Genomic DNA, 25527 nt, shown 5'->3' on the forward strand with positions numbered 1-25527 from the left:
ATAGATGCGGAAAGATGTGATTTTTAGCTGTTCTGTTGGTGTAGTAGGCATTTGTTCCATTTTTAGTGAGGTACACACAGTGCCTGGCAATTTACATTTCAAAAAGTGCATCAGATGTTTTGTGGGTGGAATTATATTTTTTATCCAGATTGATCATTGCAACTTTTTGGGAAAAGTTGCAAGTGTACTCCAGTCCCCTGGTTAAGTACAAAATGACAGAGCCTTTGTCATAAACATGACTAGATTTTAGACTGAAACATTCATAGATATTTTGTGCAGCAAAGGTAACAAATGGCGCGCAACATTTTGCAAACCCCATGACAGGCTCTCCAAAGAATAAGCAAAAAGTGGTATCTTGACACATTACCCCTTCGAATAGACAGTCAGGGAATTTTATCACGAGAGTACCCTTTGAAGTCAGTTTTGCTTGAGTCAGTGTTAGCATTCTTTGCACCAAAATTATCAAATGTCACATGTTGTTTGATAAACTTTAAACCTAGCCTGTCTAGAATTGCTACTCCAACTTTTCCACGACATGCCCCTACTAGGGTGAATTTGATAAATCAAGAGTTAAACAAATTATAGCTGATCACACCCACTTTCCCACCCTCTTTTCAAAAATGGAGAGGGTTTAATAAAATGATAAAATGTCACAAATGTTTGCATAAAACCATATTTGCAAATTTTTTAAAACTTTTTTTATGCTGTAAAAGTAGCGTAACATTAAGTACCACCTATTAGCATGCTTACTTTATGGCGGAATTTTGAGCCATTCTTTTGGCCCACATTGCCGTTTCGTAAGCCACATTCCCTTTATGGCACACCGCACCCCTTTTGAGCTAAGCCATATCCCTTGTTAGACAAGCCCCAAAAAAGTGTCTAAAACAATTAATAAATACCGTATAATGAATAAATATAGCACAAAGTATGTACACCAGTTTTTGGTGCAAATTTTCCCACAATTCTGGCAAATTTTGATTAGAAAATGTCCAGTGTGTCAAATTAACCATCATAAAATTCATGCCTAGAGTCATTCCATTGTTACACAATTTTAGCAATGATCATCCTAGTGTAGTGAATACTTTCTCAAAATGCACTGCAAGACGTCTACAGGGTTAGAAATATCTCCAATCTCAATTTGATAAGTTCATTACCCTGTGACTATAGGTAAAGGCTTTCATTTCTTTGAATAGCTCCATATGTTGAAGGACAATGCTGTTTGTAGAGATGCTCCACCAACATATTACTACCAGGAACCATAGTTCTTTGCTCCTCGTTGTTCATGTAGTTCCATAAGTGGAGAGCATAAGAGTAATTGAAAGTTGGCAATTTTTGCCACACTTCATAATACTTTCTCCAAGATATATATGGAATAGGGTAAAATCTTTGAGGGTTCAAGTAAGAAATGTTCCCACAACTGATATCTTCTATGCCTTTAAAAGTTTGCAAAGAACACCATTTTTTTAAAACCCGGGTAAAGAGATGTGGTCCTTGAAATCCCCATATTTTACCGTTATAATTCTGAACAAAATCTTCCATGCACATCCATGTAAAATTATGTTGGGAAGAAAATCCAAAAACACCATTGCTCGAAAGCTCCAAGTGCTCTGCTGCCAAAAAATTCTGTTGTGGAATAGGTTGAATAGATATGATGTCTGTATCCATATAAATGCCGCCATATTTCCAGATAAGTGCCAACCTACAGCTGTCTGCGATGGTATGGATCCAGTACTTTTCTTGCTTGGGATTAGTCTACAAATACAACAAAAATATATGTGTATTAAAAGTTATGACATAAAGAGTTCTAAAATATTTAAATGCGCCCATTTTCATTTTAGTATTTTTTTCTTTTTTTTTCATAGCCATAACTTTTTAAATTTTCTGTTCATGTAGCCATATGGGGGCTTATTTTTTGCCAGATAAGTTGTAATTTTTTAATGGCACCATTTAGTTTACCATATCTTGTATTGGGAAATGGGAAAAATGGTATTTTAGGGTTAAATAAAAATAAAAAAACAACACAATTCCGACAAGGGTTTTTGGGTTTTGATATTACAGTGTTCACTGTGCGCTAAAAATGACATGATGTCGTTGTTCTGTGGCCCAATTCAATTATGGCGATACCAAATGTGTATATTTTATTTGTTTTACTACTTTTAAATAAATAAAAAGTTTTGGAAAAAAAATAAATTTTCTTTACATTGCCATTTTCTGACAGCCATAACTTTTTTGTATTTCTGTCCACAGAGCTGTATGAGGGCTTGTTTTTTGCAGGACAAACTGTAATTTTTATTGGTATTATTTTTGGGGTACAGACAACTTTTTTATTACTGTTAGTAAATTTTTTGGATGGGACCAAATAGTTCAGACATTTTCTATAATGTCTGAACTATTTTAATATTTTTTATGTTTTTTTATTTTTTAGAACTTTTTTTTACTTTTTGAACAATAACCTTTAGCTCCCTTAGCGGGCTAAAATCTAGGATCTTTTGATCTCTTGTCCCATTCACCATAATAGAATTTTTTTTTAAATGTTAATGGAATTCTGACGCTGTTTGCTGAGCTGTGCCTTGTGCATAGCCTCTCTGGTGTCTGGGACTGCCAGAGTGTGCATTTTCCTTTTTTTTTCTTTTATACCCCTGGCCTTCCAACAACCATAACAGTTTTTTTTTTATTGTAGCTGTATGAAGGCTTGCTTTTTTTATTTATTTTTTTTATTTTATTTTCAGAAAATATACAGTGTAGGCAATACACTAACATTGGTGTATAGGTACATAATGTAAGAATTACATCAACAAGGGTGTAACATTCGGTATCAGACATAAAGGCCTCTAGAAATGGTATTGTTAATGAAGAGAAATAAAGATAGCCTTTGGTTACAGGTATATGAATACAGGATGATATAATATTAATAATATGACACAGCGAGACAAACAACATTTGTAAACTGAGAGTTTCCCAAATAGGGTGGTAGTCACGCAATCTGGAATAGGGGTCATGTACCAGTTAGGAGGGGGATCAAAGCGTAGGAGTTTCCTAGGATATATTCCCCACTATACCTGTGGGAGTATGGAGTTATAAAATTACCATGTTTTTCCCTTCAACCCCTAAGGTCGCACCTGTGGGGCTCAATACAGTGAGGCAGTGGAGTCACAAAGAGGGGTAGATAAAAAGAGAAATCATAGCATTTGGGCCTAATGGATAATTAAGTCTTAAGAAACCTATACTTTGACCAAGGGCCATGAAGGCTTGCTTTTGTGGGACAAGTTGTGCTCTCTAATATCGCGATTTTATATACCATACAATGTAGGGTTAAGTGTGTGAAGGTTCTCATTTATCCAGGTCATTGGTATATATCTGTAAAGAATAAATCAAGGCAACTGGACGTACTGTAGATTTCTTGAAAACGTTTCACTCGTTCTTCCAACGAGCTTTCTCAATTCTGAGTGACTGTACAAAAATTGGGTATAATTACCAGAAGTGGATTCAGTTACATATTTATTCCCAGAATTTTTGTACAGTCACTCAGAATTGAGAGAGCTCGTTGGAAGAACGAGTGAAACGTTTTTAAGAAATCTACAGTACGTCCAGTTGCCTTGATTTATTCTTTACAGATATAAATGAAGGGTTAAGCTGGAAACAAATGCTTAAATAGGGCAGAATTTTAAAAAAGTCTGCCCTTGTTTTGTGCTTTTTGTTAAGGTAAATTTGTGGATCTGTGCAATTACAGTCATACCAAATTTATATAATTTTTCTTATGGTTTAAAGAGGTATTCTGGCTATATGAAGTTATTCCCTATCCGCAGGATAGGGGATAACTATTAGATCAGTGGAGATCCTACAGCAGGGACTCCAATGATCATGAAAATGGGGCCTCATACCCCATGGAGCCCCCTGAAATGAATGGAGCACCCTGTAGAGATAGCTTCTGGACAGTCTTCTGGTATCTCTGGAACTCCCATAGAAATTAACGGAGCAGCCGTGTGCTTACCTGTTCATTTCGGATGGCCTATCTCAGGCCCTTCATCAGTAGTGGTCCCAGCAGAAATAAGGGATAGCTTTATATAGTGGAAATACCCCATTTGATCCTTTTAAAATAATACAAATACAAAAAACATAAATTTTTCTTTGCATAGCCATATTCTGACCCCTGTTAACTTTTTTTTAATTTCTTTTTATGGATTTGTACAAAGACAGTTTTTTTGTACGATGAGCTGTAGTTTTTACTTATACAATTTTTGGGGGAGAAGGCAAAGTGACTAGTGTTGATCGAAGCCAGCTTCAGATCATAGATCCGAAGTCGCCTAGTTCAAAACCTAGTTTGAATGCTGTACGGAGATTTATCTCCATACAGCATTCAAATGTATAGGCTCCGGGGAGGCAACTTTGTTATTCCTGAAGTCTCGTGAGACTTAGGTGAATAAATTTAGGATTAGATTTTTCAACTTAAAAAAAAAATGAAAACATGGATCTGAAGTAGATATCACTTGGTACCGAAGCCGACTTCGGATCCATATTTTAACCTGTTGGGGACACATGACGTACCAGAACGTCATGATGCCCTGGTACTTAAGGACACATGACGTGCCGGTACCTCATGTGTATTTCCGATCACCACCGCGTGGTGGAACAATGCGGGGGGGTCCTGTGACCCCCCCGTATTGGCGATCGCGGCAAACCACAGGTCAATTCAGACTTGCGGTTTGCTGCGTTTCCGAGTTTTTCTGGTCTCTAAGGACCCGATAACCCGGAACAGGAATGTGATCAGTGGTGTGATAATACACCACCAATCACCATCCTGCGATCCTGAGCGGTGATGGTGGCATCACCTCTTAGATCACTTCTGATTGGCTGCTGGGCAGGCGGGAGGTTTAAACTCCCTGCGGCTCTGCCTCCTCTCCCTTTCTGTGTCCGGAGCCCGTTGAGAGGAGCAGCGTTGGATCTGTGCCCAGCAACCCCCATCTCTGCCCCCCCACCCCCTTCTGACCTTCCACAGTGCCATCTGGCACTAAAAGCTAGGGACAGGTTAGGGAAAGGTTAAGTTAGGCAGGGATATTCAGGGAAAGTTTAGGAAAAAAAACTTGCATCACCGTGCGTACACTGACTGTGGCCGGCAGTGTCCAGCCGCTGTTATGCGCATCGCCCACCCCACCGCTGATCAGCTTCGGACGGCTGATCAGCGAGTTTAAATATTTTTATTTAATTTTTGCCTTTTTTGGGGTTCTGTTAGGCTTAGGGCAAAGTCTGCAAACACCTATGCCCTCACACACACGCACACTAAATAAAGTTTTCCATTAACGCACATACATACTCCCCTATGGCCTGCTGGATGTTCTCGGCCAAGGAGGCAAATGCCCTGCTTGCCTCCGGGTCCGAGAGCCTCAGTGAATACGAGGATGACCCCACTTTCCTCTTGTCATCTGCGTCTTCCTCATCATCTAGCTATGATAATGAGCCCCCAAGGCGGCGGAGCAAATGGACCGCCATGCCAGGGACCCTGTGGCCCACACTAGTACGAGCAGGTTTGGGGCTTATACTAGTTTTCCTGCCACCCAGATAAGTCCACCTGAACCCCCTACCGGTGAACTTGCATGGTGTACCCAGAGGATTTTGAGCCTGTGATTCCTGATTTTGTTGGCCAACCAGGAATCCAGATTCCCACAGTGGGCTTCACTGAATATGACTTTTTTAGTCTTTTTTTTTAGTGACCACTTTGTAAATCTGATGGAGCAAACGAACTTGTACGCCCAACAGTTCATTGCTCAACACCCGGGATCCTTTTTGGCTAGGGCCGGTGGCTGGACTCCGGTCAGTGCAGCTGAGATAAGGACTTTTTGGGGCCTCGTGCTGCACATGGGCCTAGTAAAAAAAAAACTGTGTCAGGCATTACTGGAGAGGGGACGTCCTGTACCAGAGCCCACTTTACAGTACGGCCATGATACGTTCCCGTTTTGAGGCCATTCGAAAATGCCTGCATTATGCAGATAATGCAGCATGTCTCCCCCAAGGTGATCCTGCCTATGAGCGCCTGTACAAAATCAGGCCGGTTATCGATCACTTTGGGGCCAAATTTTTGGAGGCCTATGTACCTAGAAGGGAGGTCGCGGTTGATGAGTCTCTCATTGCTTTCAAGGGGGAGACTCATTTTCCACCAGTTTGTTCCCTCTACGCGGGCGGTGTATGGTGTGAAGCTGTACAAACTTTGTAAGAGTACCTCAGGGTACACTTACAAGTTTCATGTGTACGAGGGACGTATTGAACCCCCAAAATGCCCCCCACTCTGGGTGTTAGCGGGAAACTTGTGTGGGGCCTTATGCACCCACTGCTGGATAAGGGTTACCACCTGTACGTGGATAACTTTTATACTAGCATCCCCTTGTTTCAGTCCCTCGCCACCAGATCCACGTCCGCTTGTGGGACCGTGTGGAAAAATCAAAGCGGCCTCCCTACCCACCCCCTCTAGGTACCTATCCCCAGGGGTGAGACCCGTGCCCTTACCAGTGGAAACCTGTTGCTGGTCAGATATAAGGACAAGAGGGATGTCCTTGTACTGTCCACAATTCATGGTTACGGCATCACCCCTGTCCCTGTGCGAGGTACCCCAGCGACGGTCCTCAAGCCCGATTGTATCATCGACTACAATCGGAATATGGGAGGAGTTGATCTCTCTGATCATGACCTCAAGCCATATAACGCCATGCGCAAAACCCGAGCATGGTACAAAAATGTAGCGGTCTACTTGGCACATGTTGCCTTGTACAACTCTTTTGTGCTGTTCCGGAGCGCTGGCAACACAGGGAAATGAATCCAGTTCTATGAGGCAGTCCTCAAGGCCATGATGTTTTCTGACCGGGAAAGAGCAGGCCGGAGTACCTCGGGAACTGGAGGCGCCCGGATCGTCCCTGGCCAACACTTTCCAGGTGTGGTCCCCCTTACTAGAAAGAAGGGACAGACCCAAAAAAGGTGCAGAGTGTGTCACAGGAGGGGGATACGGAAGGACACCACCACTCAGTGTGACACATGCCCCGATCATCCAGGCCTCTGCATTATTGGTTGCCTCAGGGAGTACCACACTTCCATGGAGTACTAAATTTATAATCCCCTTCCCCAATTTTTATTCCATTTAGCCACTGACAATCGGAAAAAAAAAACAATGGTTCTCAGACTTGAGACACTAAGACAATTTTTTTTTTAATATTATTTTGTAAAACTAAAATAAACTTAAAAAAGTAGACATATTAGTTATCGACGCGTCTGTAAGAATCTGCTCTATAAAAATACCTCATGAGTCAACCCCTCAGATGAACACGGTCAAAAAATAAAATAAAATCGGTGCCAAATTTTCAATTTTAATCAGTTTTTTCAGTAACAAAGCAAGGGTTAACAGACAAACAAAACTTAATAGTTATTACCCTGATTCAGCAGTTTGCAGAAACACCCTATATGTGGTTGTAAACTGCTGATGACTAAACTGAACTGATAACTAAATGGCAGGGCGCAGAAATAAAGGAACGCCATATGGTTTCTATAAGACAGATTTTGATGGCCTTTTTTGGGGGGCACCATGTCCCATTTGAAGAACCCATGATGCACCCCTAGAGTAGAAACTCCATAAAAGTGACGCCATCTAAGTAACTACACCACACAAGGTATTCAAAACTGATTTTACAATCTTTATTAACCCTTGATGTGTTCCTCAACAGTTTATGGCAAATGGAGATGAAATTTCAGAATTTCTAGTTTTGTTAACCTTGTCTCACAGAAATGTAATATAGAGCAACCAAAAATAATATGTACCCTAAAAATAGTCCCAACAAAACTGCCACCTTATCGCGTAGTTTCCAAAATGGGGTCACTTTCATGGAGTTTCTACTCTAGGGGTGCATCAGGAGGCTTCAAATGGGACATGGTGTAAATAAACCAGTCCAGCAAAATCTGCCAGTAGTATAGACATGTCTCGTCAAACTCGAAGTGACAGGTGCCCGCCCCTTTTTCACACCATAAACCCTCCCAGAAATGCCCTAACCCCACCCAGATCCACCCATTTCTCTCCCCTCGCCGTCCCAAACCACGCCTAAATGCCTCTCACTTTGATATGATTTTCATATAATTTTATTTGGCTTAATATAAATGTAATATCAAATGATAAGCTATTTATATCACTTTATAAGTCCTTATTAAATGATAAGCTTTTATTAACATTTTATATCCCATTTATAACATTTTGATACAGTTTTATACCACTTATATGTCATTTTGTGATTTAATATCGCTTTGATAACATTTTGATATGACTTTTATATATTGACATGCCCGGGTATGTTCAAAAGCGTATACCACATGGCCGGGCGTCTTTTAATTATAATAGCAATGATAAAAAATCAAGGATGACAAAATTTTAATCATTTTAAAATTTTTATTAATTTTTCTTTATTTACAACACATCAACTTACATTTTTAACAACCACTTAGGGACCGACAAGTTTGTGTGTAATTACAACAGCCTATACAATTGTTTCATGCGCTTCACTACAAAGGAGCGCACAACACGATAATTTTTTCTAAAATCACTCGTAAACATTTTTAATACACTTTCAAAAGGTATTCCTTTAGCTATACAAAGTAAGATATAGATGCAGTAATGGCCGCAGACCGAACTAGCGACGTCCTGGATTTGTCTGTTTTGATACCTTATAGTCTTAGAATTTCTGTATAAAATTTTTATAAATTCCGCAGAAAATAGCTCACTCGACGGCGATAATCCATAACTATCAAAAAATATAGATACATCATCAGGCTGAAATATAATAAAAATCCAGTGTCGTCCCCGCTTATACAAATTATCCGTATTTACAATGTAGGCCGCCCGGCGGTCGATGATTTTATTTTTAGGTAATAAAACGCAACGAAAATACACCTTTAAATATGCGACGGGTGTGAAAGTCGGTTTTAATGACACAGGTAATTTCATAATTATTCATTTTTATTGAAAATCAGATAAAACTTCCCTTCTATTATTTATTTCAATAATGTTTCTCATGAACTGAATACACAATCATGTTAATAGTGTTTACAACCAGCTCAGCAAATCTAATTTCAGCTCTGAGATTTCCGCTTTTTACTAGCGAGACCGGTCCACGGATAAAGCTCTTTCAGCCTTATGCTTTCCCGAGATATGCACGAGTGACATATATTCTCGAACCGCTGATTCGTCTTGGAAATTAGGTTGTAACGGTTTTGGGGGTATCTGTTGCCCCGTTCAAATATAAGGCCGCATCAGTCACATTATAGTGGTTGAAGCACAAAGGAGTTCTTTGGTAATGACCTGAAAATTACTTGTTGTCTACAAATGTTAGTTTTACTGTTCTCAGTATGTTCCCCAGAAAAAGATTCTCGTGGTTAGATATGCAAACAAATTTTCATAGTTCTCTGAATAAGGCCACCATAAGAGCCGACAGCTTTCCGTGTGTAGTACTGTTTTCTCAATATCTCAGCAATACTTGTCATTTTAGCAAAGTTTTTAAGCAGCGTCTATCAAACAATGCGAACCAACTGTTTACACAATTTTAACTAATCAAGATAGTGGATTTATTGTAAAAAGAAAAAAGCGGACTACATTTTATTTAAAAACTGTTTATGTAAAACTAATAAAAACATTACAAGACGCATACAAACACATTTTATATACATTCAAAGTAAAAAAAAAAGTAAAACAAATAAAAACATTATAATGCGTTACATTTTATATACATTTAAAAGTGTAGCATCTTCAAAAGCTTCTAAAAAGAAACATGTTTTACCGGGGTACATTTGCCGCACCAACGTAATAATCTGTAATTAATCACGAGGGTTCTTAAAAAGGACCATGTATTTAGTGTTTAAATTTATGGTTCGGCTTTTTGGAACGAGATACATAATGCTCAAGTTTCTGTGGTGTACGTATTTGGTGAAAGTGTTTTGCATTTCAAGATTTTCACAAGCCACCTCCATTAAATCATTGACTGACAAATTTACCTTGTCCGGCGGGAGCATTATCTCATTCCGAATTTTTTTTTTGTCAGGGTAAGAAAAGCCGAACCATAAATTTTAACACTAAATACATGGTCCTTTTTAAGAACCCTCGTGATAAATTACAGATTATGACATTGGCGCGGCAAATGTACCCCGGTAAAACACGTTTCTTTTTAGAAGCTTTTGAAGATGCTACACTTTTAAATGTTTTACATAATTTTTTTTACTTTGAATGTATATAAAATGTTTTTTGTATGTAATGTTTTTATTAGTTTTACATAAACTGTTTTTAAATAAAATGTAGTCTGCTTTTTTCTTTTTACAATAAATCCACTATCTTGATTAGTTAAAATTGCGTAAACAGTTGTCGCATTGTTTGATAGACGCTGCTTAAAAACGTTGCTAAAATGACGGGTATTGCCGAGATATTGAGAAAACAGTACTACACGCCGAAAGCTGTTGGCTCTTATGGCGGCGTAGAGCCCTTATTCAGAGAAGTACGAAAATTTGTTTGCATATCTAACCATGAGAATCTTTTACTGGGGAACATACCGAGAACAGTAACACTAACATTTGTGGACAACGAGTCATTTTCAGGTCATTACCAAAGAAATCCTTTTTTTTTTTTTGAATGGTCGAATTTTTGAACGGCTACACATTGTTCGCTTTTGATTTATCGCCAGATCAAGAATTCAGTTCATGAAAACATTATTGAAATAAATAATAGATGGAAAGTTTTATATGATTTTCAATAAAAATGAATAATTATATAATTACCTGTGTTATTAAAACCGACTTTCACGCCCGTCGCATATTTAAAGGTGTATTTCCTTGCGATTTATTACCGAAAAATAAAATCGACTGCCCGGCGGCCTACATTGTAAATACAGACAATTCGTATAAGCAGGGAAGACAATGGATTTTAATTATATTACAGCCTGACGATGTATCTATATTTTTTGTTAGTTATTGATTATCGCTGTCGCGTGAGCTATTTCCTGCTGAAGGTATCAAAACAGACAAATCCAGGACGTCGCTAGTTCAGTCTGCGGCCATTACTGCATTTATATCTTACATTGTATATCTAAAGGAATACCTTTCGAAAGTGTATTGAAAATGTTTACAAGTGATTTTAGAAAAAATTATCGTGTTGTGCGCTCCTTTGTAGTGAAGCGCATGAAACAATTATGTATACGCTGTTGTAATTACACACAAACTTGCCGGTTCCTAAGTGGTTGTTAACCCCTTAAGGAAACAGGGCGTACAGGTACGCCCTTGTGCCCTGGTACTTAAGGACACAGGGTGTACATGTACGCCCTGTGTATTTTCGATCACTGCCGTGCGGCTGGCGGTGATCGGAACCAGGTGCCTGCTCAAATCATTGAGCAGGCACCTAGGCTAAATGCGCGGGGGGGGGGTCCCTGACCGCGGGGATCAGAAACTTTAGGATTCCAAAAATGTTCCTGTATCCCTCCCCCCTGCACCCCTGAGTTATTTGAGCACGGTGGGAGGTGCAGGGGGAGGGTTGCGGGCGGTGCGGGCGGTGCGGGATGCCTCCCATTGAATAATCGTTGGCGTCTAGTGGGTTATACCAGGGTGCCAGCACATTGCTGGCACCCTGGTATAAACGGCTGACATCGGTAATGCGATGTCAGCCGTTTAACCCTTTCCATACAGCGGTCCAGGGAGCGGTCCATACAGCGCAGGGAGCTCCCTCCCTCTCCCATCGGGGGGCTGCTGTGCCTTTGCAGCCCCCTAAATGGAGAGGGAGAGAGCCCCCAGACAGCCCCCCGAGAGCCCCGTCCTTACCCTTCCCCGTCTGCGCAGTTCTGGCCACTACTGAGCAGACGGGGAAGGTTCCCATGGCAACAGGACGCCTTCTGTCCATGGTTCTGAACAGATTTGTGCTGAAGGCATAGATCTGTTCAGACAAAGTGTAAGTAAAATAGAGTACAGTACAATATATATTGTACTGTACTGTATTATACAGACATCAGACCCACTGGATCTTCAAGAACCAAGTGAGTCTGGGTCAAAAAAAAGTATAAATAAAAAAAGTATAACTCAAAAAACACATTTATCACTGATTAAAAATGAAAAAAAAAAAATTCCCTACACATTTTTGGTATCGCTGCGTCCGTAACGACCTGATCTATAAAACGGTCATGTTACTTTACCCGAACGGAGAACGCCATAAAAATAAAAAATAAAAAACTATGATGAAATTGAAATTTTGCCCACCTTACTTCCCAAAAAAGGTAATAAAAGTGATAAAAAAAGTCGCATGTACGCCAAAATTGTAACAATCAAACCGTTATCTCATCCTGCAAAAATCATACCATACCCAAGATAATCGCCCAAAAACTGAAAAAACTATGGCTCTTAGACTATGGAAACACTAAAACATGATTTTTTTGGTTTAAAAAATGAAATCATTGTGTAAAACTTACATAAATAAAAAAAAGTATACATGTTAGGTATCGCCGCGTCCGTATTGACCGGCTCTATAAAAATATAACATGACCTAACCCCTCAGGTGACCACCGTAAAAAAATAAAAATAAAAACGGTGTAAAAAAAGCAATTTTTTGTCATCTTACTGCACAAAAAGTGTAATAGCAAGCAATCAAAAAGTCATATGCACCCCAAAATAGTGCCAATCAAACCGTCATCTCATCCCACAAAAAATGAGACCATACTTAAGATAATCGCCCAAAAATTGAAAAAACTATGGCTCTTAGACTATGGAGACACTAAAACATTTTTTTGTTTTAAAAATGAAATCATTGTGTAAAACTTACATAAATAAAAAAAATTGTATACATATTAGGTATCGCCTCGTCCGTGACAACCTGCTCTATAAAATTACCACATGATCTAACCTGTCAGATGAATGGTGTAAATAACAAAAAAAAAAACTGTGCCAAAAAAGCAATTTCTTGTTACCTTGCCGCACAAAAAGTGTAATATAGAGCAACCAAAAATCATATGTACCCTAAACTAGTGCCAACAAAACTGCCACCTTATCCCGTAGCTTCTAAAATGGGGCAATTTTTTGGAATTTCTACTCTAGGGGTGCATCAGGGGGGCTCCAAATGGGACATTGTGTCAAAAAAACCAGTCCAGCAAAATCTGCCTTCGAAAAACCGTATGGCATTCCTTTCCTTCTGCGCCCTGCCGTGTGCCCGTACAGCAGTTTACGACCACATATGGGGTGTTTCTGTAAACTACAGAATCAGGGCCATAAATAATGAGTTTTATTTGGCTGCTAACCCTTGCTTTGTAACTGGAAAAAAAAATATTAAAATGGAAAATCTGCGAAAAAAGTGAAATTTTGAAATTGTATCTCTATTTTCCATTAAATCTTGTGCAACACCTAAAGGGTTAACAAAGTTTGTAAAATCAGTTTTGTTTACCTTGAGGGGTGTAGTTTCTTAGATGGGGTCACTTTTATGGAGTTTCTACTCTAGGGGTGCATCAGGGGGCTTCAAAAGGGACATGGTGTCAAAAAACCAGTCTAGCAAAACCTGCCTTCCAAAAACCAAACGGAGCACCTTTCACTCTACGCCCCGCTGTGTGGCCGTACAGTAGTTTGCGGCCACATATGGGGTGTTTCTGTAAACGGCAGAGTCAGGGCAATAAAGATCCAGTCTTGTTTGGCTGTTAACCCTTGCTTTGTTAGTGGAAAAAGTGGGTTAAAATGGAAAATTAGGCAAAAAAATGAAATTCTCAAATTTCATCCCCATTTGCCAATAACTCTTGTGCAATACCTAAAGGGTTAACAAAGTTTGTAAAATCAGTTTTGAATACCTTGAGGGGTGTAGTTTATAGAATGGGGTCATTTTTGGGTGGTTTCTATTATGTAAGCCTTGCAAAGTGACTTCAGAGCTGTAGTGGTCCCTGAAAAAAATTGGGTTTTTGTAAATTTCTGAAAAATTTCAAGATTTGCTTCTAAACTTCTAAGCCTTGTAACATCCCCAAAAAATAAAATATCATTCCCAAAATAATTCAAACATGAAGTAGACATATGGGGAATGTAAAGTCATCACAATTTTTAGGGGTATTACTATGTATTACAGAAGTAGAGAAACTGAAACTTGGAAAGTTGCTAATTTTTCCCAATTTTTGGTAAATTTGGAATTTTTTTATGCAAAAAAAAAAAAATTTTTTTTAACTTTATTTTACCAGTGTCATGAAGTACAATATGTGACGAAAAAACAATCTCAGAATGGCCTGGATAAGTCAAAGCGTTTTAAAATTATCACCACTTAAAGTGACACTGGTCAGATTTGCAAAAAATGGCCTGGTCCTAAGGTGTAATAAGGCTGTGTCCTTAAGGGGTTAAAAATGTAAGTTGACGTGTTGTAAATAAAGAAACATTTATAAAACTTTTTAAAATGATTTAAATTTTGTCATCCTTGATTTTTTATCATTGTTATTTTAATTAAAAGACGCCCGGCCGTGTAGTATACGTCTTTTGGACATACCTGGGCATGCCAATATATAAAAGTCATATCAAAATGATATGAAAGTGGTATAAAACCGTATCAAAATGTTATAAATGAGATGTAAAGTGTTAATAAAAGCTTATCATTTGATAAGGACTTATAAAATAATATGTAAAGCTTATCATTTGATATAAAATGTATATTAAGCCATTTTTCTTACCATTAGCAATAGGTGTTGGTGGTCATACAGCCAATAACAATCATTTTGTTTTCTGAAAAGAGATGCTATAAAAATATGGATAGATACTGCGTAGTGTTTGCCACAGCTGTTGCGGCGATACCAATAGTTAACTATGCTATAGACAGATCCCGATAAAATTAACACATCTCAGGTTGTCACAGCTGCGACCTGAAACTCATGTGTGGGGGGGTCTTCTAGGAAATGAAAAGTTTGATGTTAGGATGTATGAACCGTGAGTTTCAGGTAACAGCTGTCGTTCTGTGCTATGATCATAACCCACTTCAAGTTTCAATCTAATGTACGCTTGTGGACCTGTGGGAAAAAGTATTGAGGTGTCGTTAATTAAGGAAATGGTTGTATAGTTGACAGGATGTAATCATGACAGCTGCACTTCTTGAGGTAACATGATCTACCAAGTAGTATAGCAGGAATGTGGCATTTCAGGTTTTTAATTCAAATACAGTGTTGACTCATGAATAAAAACCACACACATCCAATGGAGGTAAATTAAACTTACTTTTCATAGACATACATACACTGTAAGCTGTATATGAAAGGCTGCAGTTATAAGAGCGCTTTTAATTTGCATGGTATAGCATTATAATTAAATTAATAAAACTTTTTAAAATGATTTAAATTTTGTCATCCTTTATTTTTTATCGTTGCTATTATAATTAAAAGACGCCCGGCCGTGTAGTATACGTCTTTTGGACATGCCCGTGCATGCCAATATATAAAAGTAATATCAAATTGTTATCAAATCAAATATTATATATCAAAGTGATATCAAATCACAAAATGACATAAAAGTGGTATAAAACCGTATCAAAATGTTATAAATGGGATATAAAGTGTTGATAAAAGCTTATCATTTGATAAGAACGTATAAAGTGATGTAAAAAGCTTATCATTTGATATAAAATTTCTATTTAGTCATATAAAATTATATTAAAATCATATCAAAGTGGGAGGCATTTAGGCATGGTTTTGGATGGCGAGGGGCGAGAACTAGGCGGATCTGGGTGGGGTTAGGGCATTTCTGGGAAAGGTTATGGTGTGAAAAAGGGGCGGGGCACCTGTTACTTTGAGTTTGATGAGACATGTCCCACTATACTACTTCTGCCTTCCAAAAACCACAGTGCGCAATTTTCCCTCTATGCCCTACCGTGTGCCCGTACAGTAGTTTACGACCACATATGGGGTGTTTCTGCAAACTACAGAATCAGGGCAATAAATATTGAGTTTTTTTGGGCTTTGAACCCTTGCTTTATTACTGGAAAAAATAGATTAAAATGGAAAATTTGACAGAAAATCGAAATTCAGAAATGTTATCTCCATTTGCCATTTACTCTTGTGGAACACCTAAAGAGTTAATGGTATTTGTAAAAATTAGTTTTGAATACCTTGAGGGATGTAGTTTCTAGAATGGGAGCCTCATAAGGTGACTTCAGACCTGAACTGGTCCTGAAAAAGTAGTTTTTTGAAAATTTCCGAAAAAATTTCAAGATTTGCTTCTAAACTTCTAAGCCTTGTAAACAGCCCCAAAAAATAAAACGGCATTCCCAAAAAGATCCAAACATGAAGTAGACATATTGGGAATGTAAAGTAATAACTATTTTTGAAGGTATTACTATGTATTATAGAAGTAGAGAAATTGAAACGTGAAAATTTGCTAATTTCTAAAACTTTTTGGTACATTTGGTATTTTTTTATAAATAAAAATGAATTATTTTACTCCATTTTACCAGTGTCATAAAGTACAATATGTGACGAAAAAACAATCTCAGAATGGCCTTGACATTGGTCAGATTTGCAAAAAATGGCCTGGTCCTTAAGGTGAAAATGAGCCAGTTCCATAAGGGGTTAAAATGGTTTTAAAGTTTAAAAATCAATGGCCGAAGGGAATAACTCACTTTGTTTCGCCGGAGCCCATACATTTTAATGCTGTTCTGAGACTCGTCTCTGTACAGCATTAAAACGAAGTATTGAGCGGATTGAGTTCGATTTACCCAAAAATTTTAATTTAGCCTTTTAGATTTTTATTATGATATTCACCATACGGGATACTTTTATATTTAAAATGGTTCAGGCATTTTCAGATGAGACAATGACATTTATTTACTGTTTATTTTTATTTGTAAAATAAGGAAAAGATGATGTTTTAATTTTTAGATGAAAAAATATTTTTTTTACTTTTTTTTTCTAGTGTATTTTTTTAAACATGCAAACAGTTTACCATTGTAGTCTATAGTAAACTCACTGTATTCCTTTTAAACTCTGCCAATGGTAGGGTTTAATAGGAACTTAATCAACTCCCGTCCGCCCATAGACTATAAACGTCCGGGAGGTGGTTCTCTATTTCTGAATGGACATTCCAGAATGTCAGTTCAGAAACTGCAGCTGCGCGCTAATCGTGCAGCTGCTGATCGGGTTGCCCGCTGTCAGTTACAGCAGGGCAACCCAGAGAGAAGGCAGGGACAGTGCCCAGGTGTCCCTGCCTTCTGGATCGCTGGAAACACAGCACTCTCCGCCGGGACCGGAGAGTGCAGGAGCTGTGTGAGGTATTTCACAGACCTCGATCAGCCCTGCACTGAGGCTGTACAGCGCTGTACAGCCTCTCTGGGGGGGTGCATTTCTCCTGTAACTGGGTCTACTATGTCAGCCCCAGTTACAGGAAGAAATCAACAGTGGGGAAAAAAAATAAAGAAAAAGTGAAGTAAATGTCCCCCAGAGGTCTTGTATGACCTTATGGGGGACAAAAGTGTAAAATAAAAAATAAAGTGTTAAAAAAATAAAATAAAAAAAGGTTTCACATGTAAAAAAAAAGAAATCCCCAAGTAAGGAATAAAAAAATTTGGTTAAAAATAGAAAAAATAAAATAGACATACCTGGTATTGCAACGTCCTTGACGGTCAGCTCTATAAATATATCACATAATCAACCCAGTCCAATAAACACCATAAAAAAATATATAAATAGCCATTTTTGTCACCTTACATCACAAAAAGTGCAACACCAAGTGATCAAAAAGGCATATGTCCCAAAAATGGTACCACTAAAACCATCTCCTCATCCCGCAAAAAATGAGCCCCTACATAAGAAAATCTCTCTAAAAATAAAAAAAAAACTCTAGCTCATAGAACATGGAGAAACTAAAACATAATTTTTTTGGTTTAAAAAATGCTATTATTGTGTTAAAGTGAAATAAATAAAAAAAGTATATATATTAGATATTACCACGTCCGTAAAAAACAGCTCTATAAAAATATCACATGACCTAACCCCTCGGGTGAACACCGTAAAAAAAAAAAAGTGTCAAAACAAGCAATTTTTGTCACCACATCACAAAAAGTGCAACACCAAGTGATCAAAAAGGCATATATGTCCCACAAAATGGTACCAATAAAACCATCACCTCATCCCGCAAAAAATGAGCCCCTACATAGGAAATTGCTCAAAAAATAAAAAAAACTATAGCTCTCAGAACATGGACACATTAAAACATATTTTTTTTGTTTCAAAAATGCTATTATTGTGTAAAACTTTAATAAATAAGAAAAAGTATACATATTAGGTATCGCCACGTCCGTAACAATCTGCTCTATAGAAAATGTCACGTGACTGAACCCCTTTAGGTGAACGCTGTAAAAATAAATAAATAAAAACTGTGCTAAAAACAACCAATTTTTTGGTCACCTTGCCCCATAAAGTGTTATAATGAGTGATCAAAAAAATCATATGTACCCAAAAATAGTACCAATAAAACTGTCACCTTATCCCCTAGTTTCCAAAATGGGATCACTTCTTGGGAGTTTCTACTGTAAGGGTGCATCAGGGGGGCTTCAAATGGGACATGGCATCTAAAAACCATGTGGAGTTCCTTTTCTTCTGCGCCCTGCCGTGTGCCCATACAGCAGTTTATTACCACATGTGGCTGTTTCTGTAAACCACAGAATCTGGGTAATAAATATTGAGTTTTGTTTGGCTGTTAACCATCGATGTGTTAAAGAAAAAATTGGATTAAAATGGAAAATCTGCCAAAAAAGTGAAATTTTAAAATTTGATCTCCATTTTCCTTTAATTCTTGTGGAACGCCTAAAGGGTTAACAAAGTTAGTAAAATCGATTTTAAGTAACTTGAGGGGTGTAGTTTCTACAATGGGGTCATTTATGGGGGTATCCACTATGTAGGCCCCACAAAGTGACTTCAGACCTGAACTGGTCCTTAAAAAGTAGGTTTTGGCAATTTTCTTAAAAATTTGAAGAATTGCTTCTAATCTTCTAAGCCTTCTAACGTCCTAAAAAAATAAAATGACATTTCCAAAATGATGCCAACATAAAGTAGACATATGGGGAATGTTAAGTAATAAATATTTTATGAGGTATCACTTTCTGTTTTAAAAGTAGAGAAATTGAAATTTAGAAAATTGTAGATTTTTAGAAATTTTTGGTAAATTTGGGATTTTTTCATAAATAAAGGTGAAATATATTGACTCAAATTTATGACTATCATGAAGTACAATGTGTCACGAGAAAACAATCTCTGAATGACTTGGATAAGTAAAGGTGTTCCAAAGTTATTACCACATAAAGTAATATATGTCAGTTTTGCAAAATTAGGCCTGGTCAGGAAGGGGGCAAATGGCCCAGATGGGAAGTGGTTAACTATTCCTGGCCTGGGAGCATTCAGGAGACCACAGGCTGCAATGACAACTGAAAAGCTGAACAGTGAGGTGAAGCAGAGAATTCATAGATCTGTAACAGAAATTTTACAGGCTTTAAATCTTTTTAAAAGAAAACGTCTATTACACAGAGTATTTTGAGAACCCTCTCTGGTCTGACTGATGGTCTGATAGATGGTGTTAGTGCTGTATTACACTGGCAGATGGTGGGCCAGATCATTGCTATTGAGATAATGAGATGTAATACAGCCGTAAAAGTGCCACAGATTACGCATGCTTAAAAATCATCTTTTGCCAGGCGCAGAGCGTGGCGTCTAATCAAACGAGTCAGTATAGGGACTATGGAGGAGATAACTGCATGTAATAGCAGTGAAAAGACCAGGCTATCGCCGGGAAAGAACGCTTCCTTCCCGTCAATCACCTGCAAAATCTTTGCATGCACTGTACAGCCTTGTTCACACGTCAGTGTTTTGGTCAGTGATTCCATCAGTGATTGTGAGCAAAAACCAGGATTTGAGCCTCCACAGATATTAGGTGTAAGGGAAAGATCTGCACCGATTCTGTGTTTAGAGCCGCACCTGGTTTTGGCTCAAAATCACTGATGGAAATCACTGACCAAAACACTGATGTGTGAATGAGGCATAATACATGTGAAAACTCTCTGCCATGCTAAAAGTTCAGACAAGGCTCTGGACAGGAACTAGTCTATATGAAATGACGTCAAAAATATTATACCAGTCCAGAGAACCATCATCCATTTTTTACTTAGAATATTCATATATAGGTTAATATGTAATAAACATTTTGGATGGAAGGATATGTTGAAATAAAAAAGGAAAATAAATAATAAGTATAATTTTTGAAAATCATGAAAACCTTAATACCTTGTTATACCATGGAAGAAATGGGGTGCTGTAAAAAATATCATTGAATATCAGAGGGAAAATATAGATGTTATCCAATGAAGATAGGGTTGGAAAATGTCTTTTTGTGTTTTTCTCATCAACATCTGACTCTACTTTTTCTAATCCTTTCATAAAGAAGACTATTGGCCTATTGTGATATACACGAGCTGCTGATTCAATAGAGCATAAAACCAAAGGCTTTGGTTTCATTGTGTCAGTAGTCTCCAGAAAAATGATACCATCTCCCTGATTTAAGAGATCTTCTAGCCTTTTTTCATTAGATTTTATGTGTTCCTCTGTATTTTTTGAGGTAAATGAAGTCACAGGCGTATTTTTATTCCAGGAATTTTCAAAAAGGTCTGTTGAAAAGATATAGGACAAGTAGGAAACATCGGTTCTTTGATAGATGATTTTGTAGAGAAATCCTGAACCAATCAACAATAATATGAAATGGAATATCCTGAAGTGTTTTGTGAATGTCATTGTATGACGGTATAAATCTGCAAGAGAAAACAGAGAAACAGATTTTAGTATTAGGTTAAGATACATAGACTCTTCGAGTTGGAGGTCACAGCTGGCTCCTTTGTCTGTCCCACCCTCAGGGGATTGGCACCAAAGAACAGAGAGATGCTAGTAGTGGGGCCATCACCGCAGCTGTTTTGACCTCCACAGACATAGGAATTGGGCCAGTTCAGTGGCTCTCTGGTGAACTGCTTTCTATCTCCACATAAAATCTGCTGCCAGATTCAGAAATGTTGTGTGCCTCACCAGGCAGCACACATCGACTCTCTTTTTGAGCAGAATCTAGTCCTGATCACTAAGATTCACTACACAGAGCTGTTTTTTTCCTTTCTGCCTCCTTGCAGTTCTCTGTCCACCACTGTAGAGTTGGTGTAACTGACCTACCTACTAACAGCCTGGATACTCCTTGACAGCTCATAGACATTAAATTAAATGCTCATAGCATATTTGTAACCACTTAAGCAATGGAACACTGTGTAGCAGTGGGACAGTGCAAGTCAGGCAGGTAATGTTCTCCTGGTATTCGCCAAACCCAGACTCGTCCATCAGACTGCCAGATAGAGAAGCATGATTCATGAATCCACAAAACACATTTCTTCTGCTCTATAATCCAGTGTGGCATGCTTTACACCACTTCATCCAGGATTGTGCTTCCATGCAGCACTCACCCATGGAAACCCATGCCATGAAGCTCCCAGTGCACAGTTTTTGTGCTGATGTTAAGGCTAGATGAGGTTTGGTGCTCTGCAGTTATGGAGTCAGCAGAGCATTGGCGACTTTTATGCACTCTGTGCCTCAGCACTCTGTAATTTTACATGGCCTGCAATTTTTGGGCTGAATTGCTGTGGTTCCTCAACACTTCCTCCTTTCAATAATACCACTCACAATTGATTGTGGAATAGTTAGGAGGGAATACATTTCACAAACTAACTTGCAGGGGTGGCTATCACAGTACCACACTGGAATTCAGTGGGCTCTTTAGAACTAGCAGTTCTTTTCACAAATGTTTCCAAAGGAAGACTGAATGGCTAGGGGCTAGATTTTATACACATGAATTCAATGATTCGCAGATGTGTCCAAATGCTTTGCCTATATACAGTAGGTTATAACTCAAAGTAATTCAAAGTGCATCACAAAGGTAAAGGTCTTACTTCAAGTGATATCAGAGGCCCAACTTGAAGATCTTGGTCCCCAATACAAAAGTTGTACCATACTGTATGTCGTTAATACTATTAGTGTCTGCTGACATGACCACTTTCAGTCATCAGGACCATGGTGTAACAGCGGCCTCTGCCCTCCTTGTAGATAGACCCATAGAAAGCAACAAGCAAAGAAAATATAGTGCTTGTCAAAATCATAAGACAAGTCTGATAGTTTTTGTTGTATGTTTTAATAATTTTGCAGTGTACAGTGCCTAAAGGGAATGTGTCATCAGAAAATTACCTATTGTCTAAATTAAGATTTTCTGTTTAAAATATTTTTAAAGAATTTTGGTGATATATTTAATTTTCCATGTCACTGTCTATATGTTAAAAACATCCTAAAATCCTGCACTTTTTGCACTACCCACTATACCTAATAATAGGTGCAACCTCTTGGTCTGCACAGATCATTTTTCAGCAGTTATCTCATTATCACATGTAGGATTACAATGACCTGACACCTGTATACCCTGTATATATATATATTTATATATACTGTAGGTATCCACACAAGAATACACATATATAAATGGCACATAGTAGGTGGGAGGCCCTGTTACACGTTATGCCTTTTTTGCCTTGCCATGGTTTAAGCTGAGCCTGTAACCTTTGTGAAACACATTTTTTTTGCAGAGCTGCTCAACCTGTTTAAATTTTCAGAATTTTTTGATAAATTAGGAGTCAATAAAAGTTACTAACAGAATGAGAGCTGTTTACCTAAAGCATGTTTACTAGCTTAGAAATACAGAATGTAGGGGGTCATTTATCAAACTGAAATTCAACTAAATTAGGTGTATTTCTAGTGCAGATTGTGGAGCAAAAGGTCCTTTGCACTGCAATCTGTGACTTCTCTCCGCTCACGCCAGGTCTAAAAAGGGGGACGTGGCATAGGTGTGGAAGGGGATGGGCTGGTAGGCTTGCCCCATTTTCTATGCTTGTTTTAGGTGTAGAAAATGGTCTAAATGTAAGACCATAACTTTGGCGGATCCATCACCAGCTATAGGGGTTATTAAGACGGGCCCCATAGCAGTTGCATAGTCTGAAGGTATGCTACTGGGCCTGAAGATGGCACTGGTCCACCTGCGAAGTATATAGGCTCTTATTTATTTATTTTTTACTGTTTTGCAATTTATTAAAACCATTTGGCTTTTACTTTGGAATAAACCAGCTACAGAAATCACAAAAGGGAATTTTTTATTTTTCACTTTTTAATACACTTGTTTAAAGAAATCATTTCTAAGGAAGGGTTGGATCCTGTTAACTTCTGGGTCCTGCAGCCACTATCACTATGTCTGCTTTTGAGTTGTCCCAAATATCACAGCAAACACCATCCAAATGAGTGACGTTCCTGTCTGTAAGTCTGAATGTTTAACTGGTTTACCAAGGCAGTACTACCGTAACAGTCACAGTAAAATTGGTAAAACTCTCCCAAAAATGTCACTTTTTTATTGTAGATTTTTAATATGTGTCTGAAGTAAATCTTGTTGGCTCTCAACTCAGGGGACACAATTGCATTTTTAACCCCTTAGTGGACATGATTATTGTTAATCTTAATGACCAGTAACATTTTCCCCTTTCGTGTTCCAGCGGTCATAACTTTTTCATTTTTTCTCCTAAATTTATTTTGTTCAGTTGTGTTTTTTTTTAGAAACCATTTTGGGGTATATATAGTGTATTAAATAACTTATATTAATTTATTTTTAGGGAGAAAGATAAAAAAAATTAATTTTTACATTATTTTGTAGAATTAATTTACGGCATTCACTGTGTGGTATAATTAACATAACTTTATTATGTTGGTTGCTACAACAATGTTAATGAAAAAATTATATACATGTTTAATTATCATTTCTCTCCTTCTCCAACTGTCAGCTCTGCCAAACAATCCTGCTATAATTGCTTTTGGGGCAGCCGTTTTGCTAAAAAAGAACTTATATTGATATGCTAATGACCCTCTAGGTGCTATGGAGGTGTCATTAGCACCTAGAGGATCGGTCTACCTTCACAAGATGCCGCCGCCCAGCGCGTCCCTCCACCCCGCCCATCTCCTCCGGAATGCGATCAAGCGAACAACTTCTCGCGCATGCGCCGTGCACGGCTGTATTCGGCGCATGCACAGTGAATGTCCGACCGCTTCCCTGCTCAGACATCTCCACTGCGCCTGCGCCGATGGAACACTATGACGTCATGGGCGCAGGCGCAGTGGAGATGTCTGAGCAGGGAAGCAGTCGGACATTCACTGCGCATGCGCTGAATACAGCCACGCACGGCGCATGCGCGAGAAGTCGTCCGCTTGATCGCATTCCGGAGGAGATGGGCGGGGTGGAGGGACATGCTGGGCGGCGGCATCTTGTGAAGGTAGACCGATCCTCTAGGTGCTAATGACGCCCCCATAGCACCTAGAGGGTCATTAGCATATCAATATAAGTTATTTTTTAGCGAAACGGCTGCCCCAAAAGCTATTATATTAGGATTGTTTGGCAGAGCAGATACTAGCGGATCGCTAGTGTCTGACACCTAATTATGTGAAAACGAAGTGGTAGAAACCCTTTAAGCCTTATCTCTGATCTCCTGACCTGATAAACACACATTTAAGTCATATTCTCAGCAATGTGAAAATAGTTTAGCTATAGTGAGTGTTTAAAAATTAAGAAATGATTTTTAACCTAAAAGGAGAAAAAAAATATATATACCGTATTTTTGGACTATAATACACACTTTTTCCCCCCAAAAGTGATGAAAAAATGGCAGTTCGTCTTAAAGTCCAAATGCTAATGATGGCTTCTACTTACAGTGTTGTACCTGCTGCACTCACCCGACCTGGTCTTCTTCCGGGCCCCGCTCTGCACTGTGTCCTAACTGTGTATGCACATTGGAGTGCACTATGACCTGATGCTGTGTGGGCTAGAAGAAGACCAGGGAGCGGTGAGTGGCAGCACAGTCCAGAGCAAGTGAGGTAAGTTTATATTATTAATGTCTGAACTAAGGTCTGATCTGAGTCTGATGGGGGTTTGATATGAGGCTGTTGGGGAGCTGATATGCGGCTGATAGGGGTGTAATCTGAGGCTGATGGAGGTTGGAGGGTCTAATCTGAGGCTGATGGAGCTTGGGGGTTTGATCTGAGGCTGATGGAGCCTGGGGGATCTGGTCTGAGACTAATGGAGCTTGGGGGTCTAATCAGGGTCTGATCTCAGGTCTCACTGACTTTGGGAGTCTGATTTTGGCATCTGATCTGAGGTCTGATGAAGAATGTGGGTCTGATTTGGGGGCTTGATGAGGACTAGTGGTGTGATCTGAATTCTGATGAAAAATATATTTTTTCCTTGTAAAAAGTAGAAAAGTAGACTGGCACCCTATATCTGGGGTTACACAGAAATGGTTGATTAAAATGGTCTATTTATTAGTCAATAAAAAATGATTAAAAAAAAATAGGAAAAAACATAAATGTTAGAGCTATAACTCCCAAAATGTCATGTTTAAAAATATACCGAATACATGTTACAAAAATGCAAGGATAA

General features: G+C 38.5%; 1 protein-coding gene across 1 annotated transcript in view; it reads right to left on the reverse strand.

Annotated features, from left to right (window-relative positions):
- Nucleotides 1–1161: 1161 nt before the first annotated feature.
- Nucleotides 1162–25527, reverse strand: part of LOC122935233 (alpha-1,4-N-acetylglucosaminyltransferase-like) — a 32216-nt gene continuing 7850 nt past the window's right edge. The window contains exons 2-3 of the mRNA XM_044290995.1: nucleotides 20265–20785; nucleotides 1162–1752 (exon numbers count right to left, since the gene is read on the reverse strand). Coding sequence (XP_044146930.1) covers nucleotides 1162–1752; nucleotides 20265–20785 — 1112 coding nt within the window. The remainder of the gene's footprint in view (nucleotides 1753–20264; nucleotides 20786–25527) is intronic.

This window comes from Bufo gargarizans, chromosome 4 (assembly GCF_014858855.1).
Source record: "Bufo gargarizans isolate SCDJY-AF-19 chromosome 4, ASM1485885v1, whole genome shotgun sequence".
NCBI lineage: Eukaryota > Metazoa > Chordata > Amphibia > Anura > Bufonidae > Bufo > Bufo gargarizans.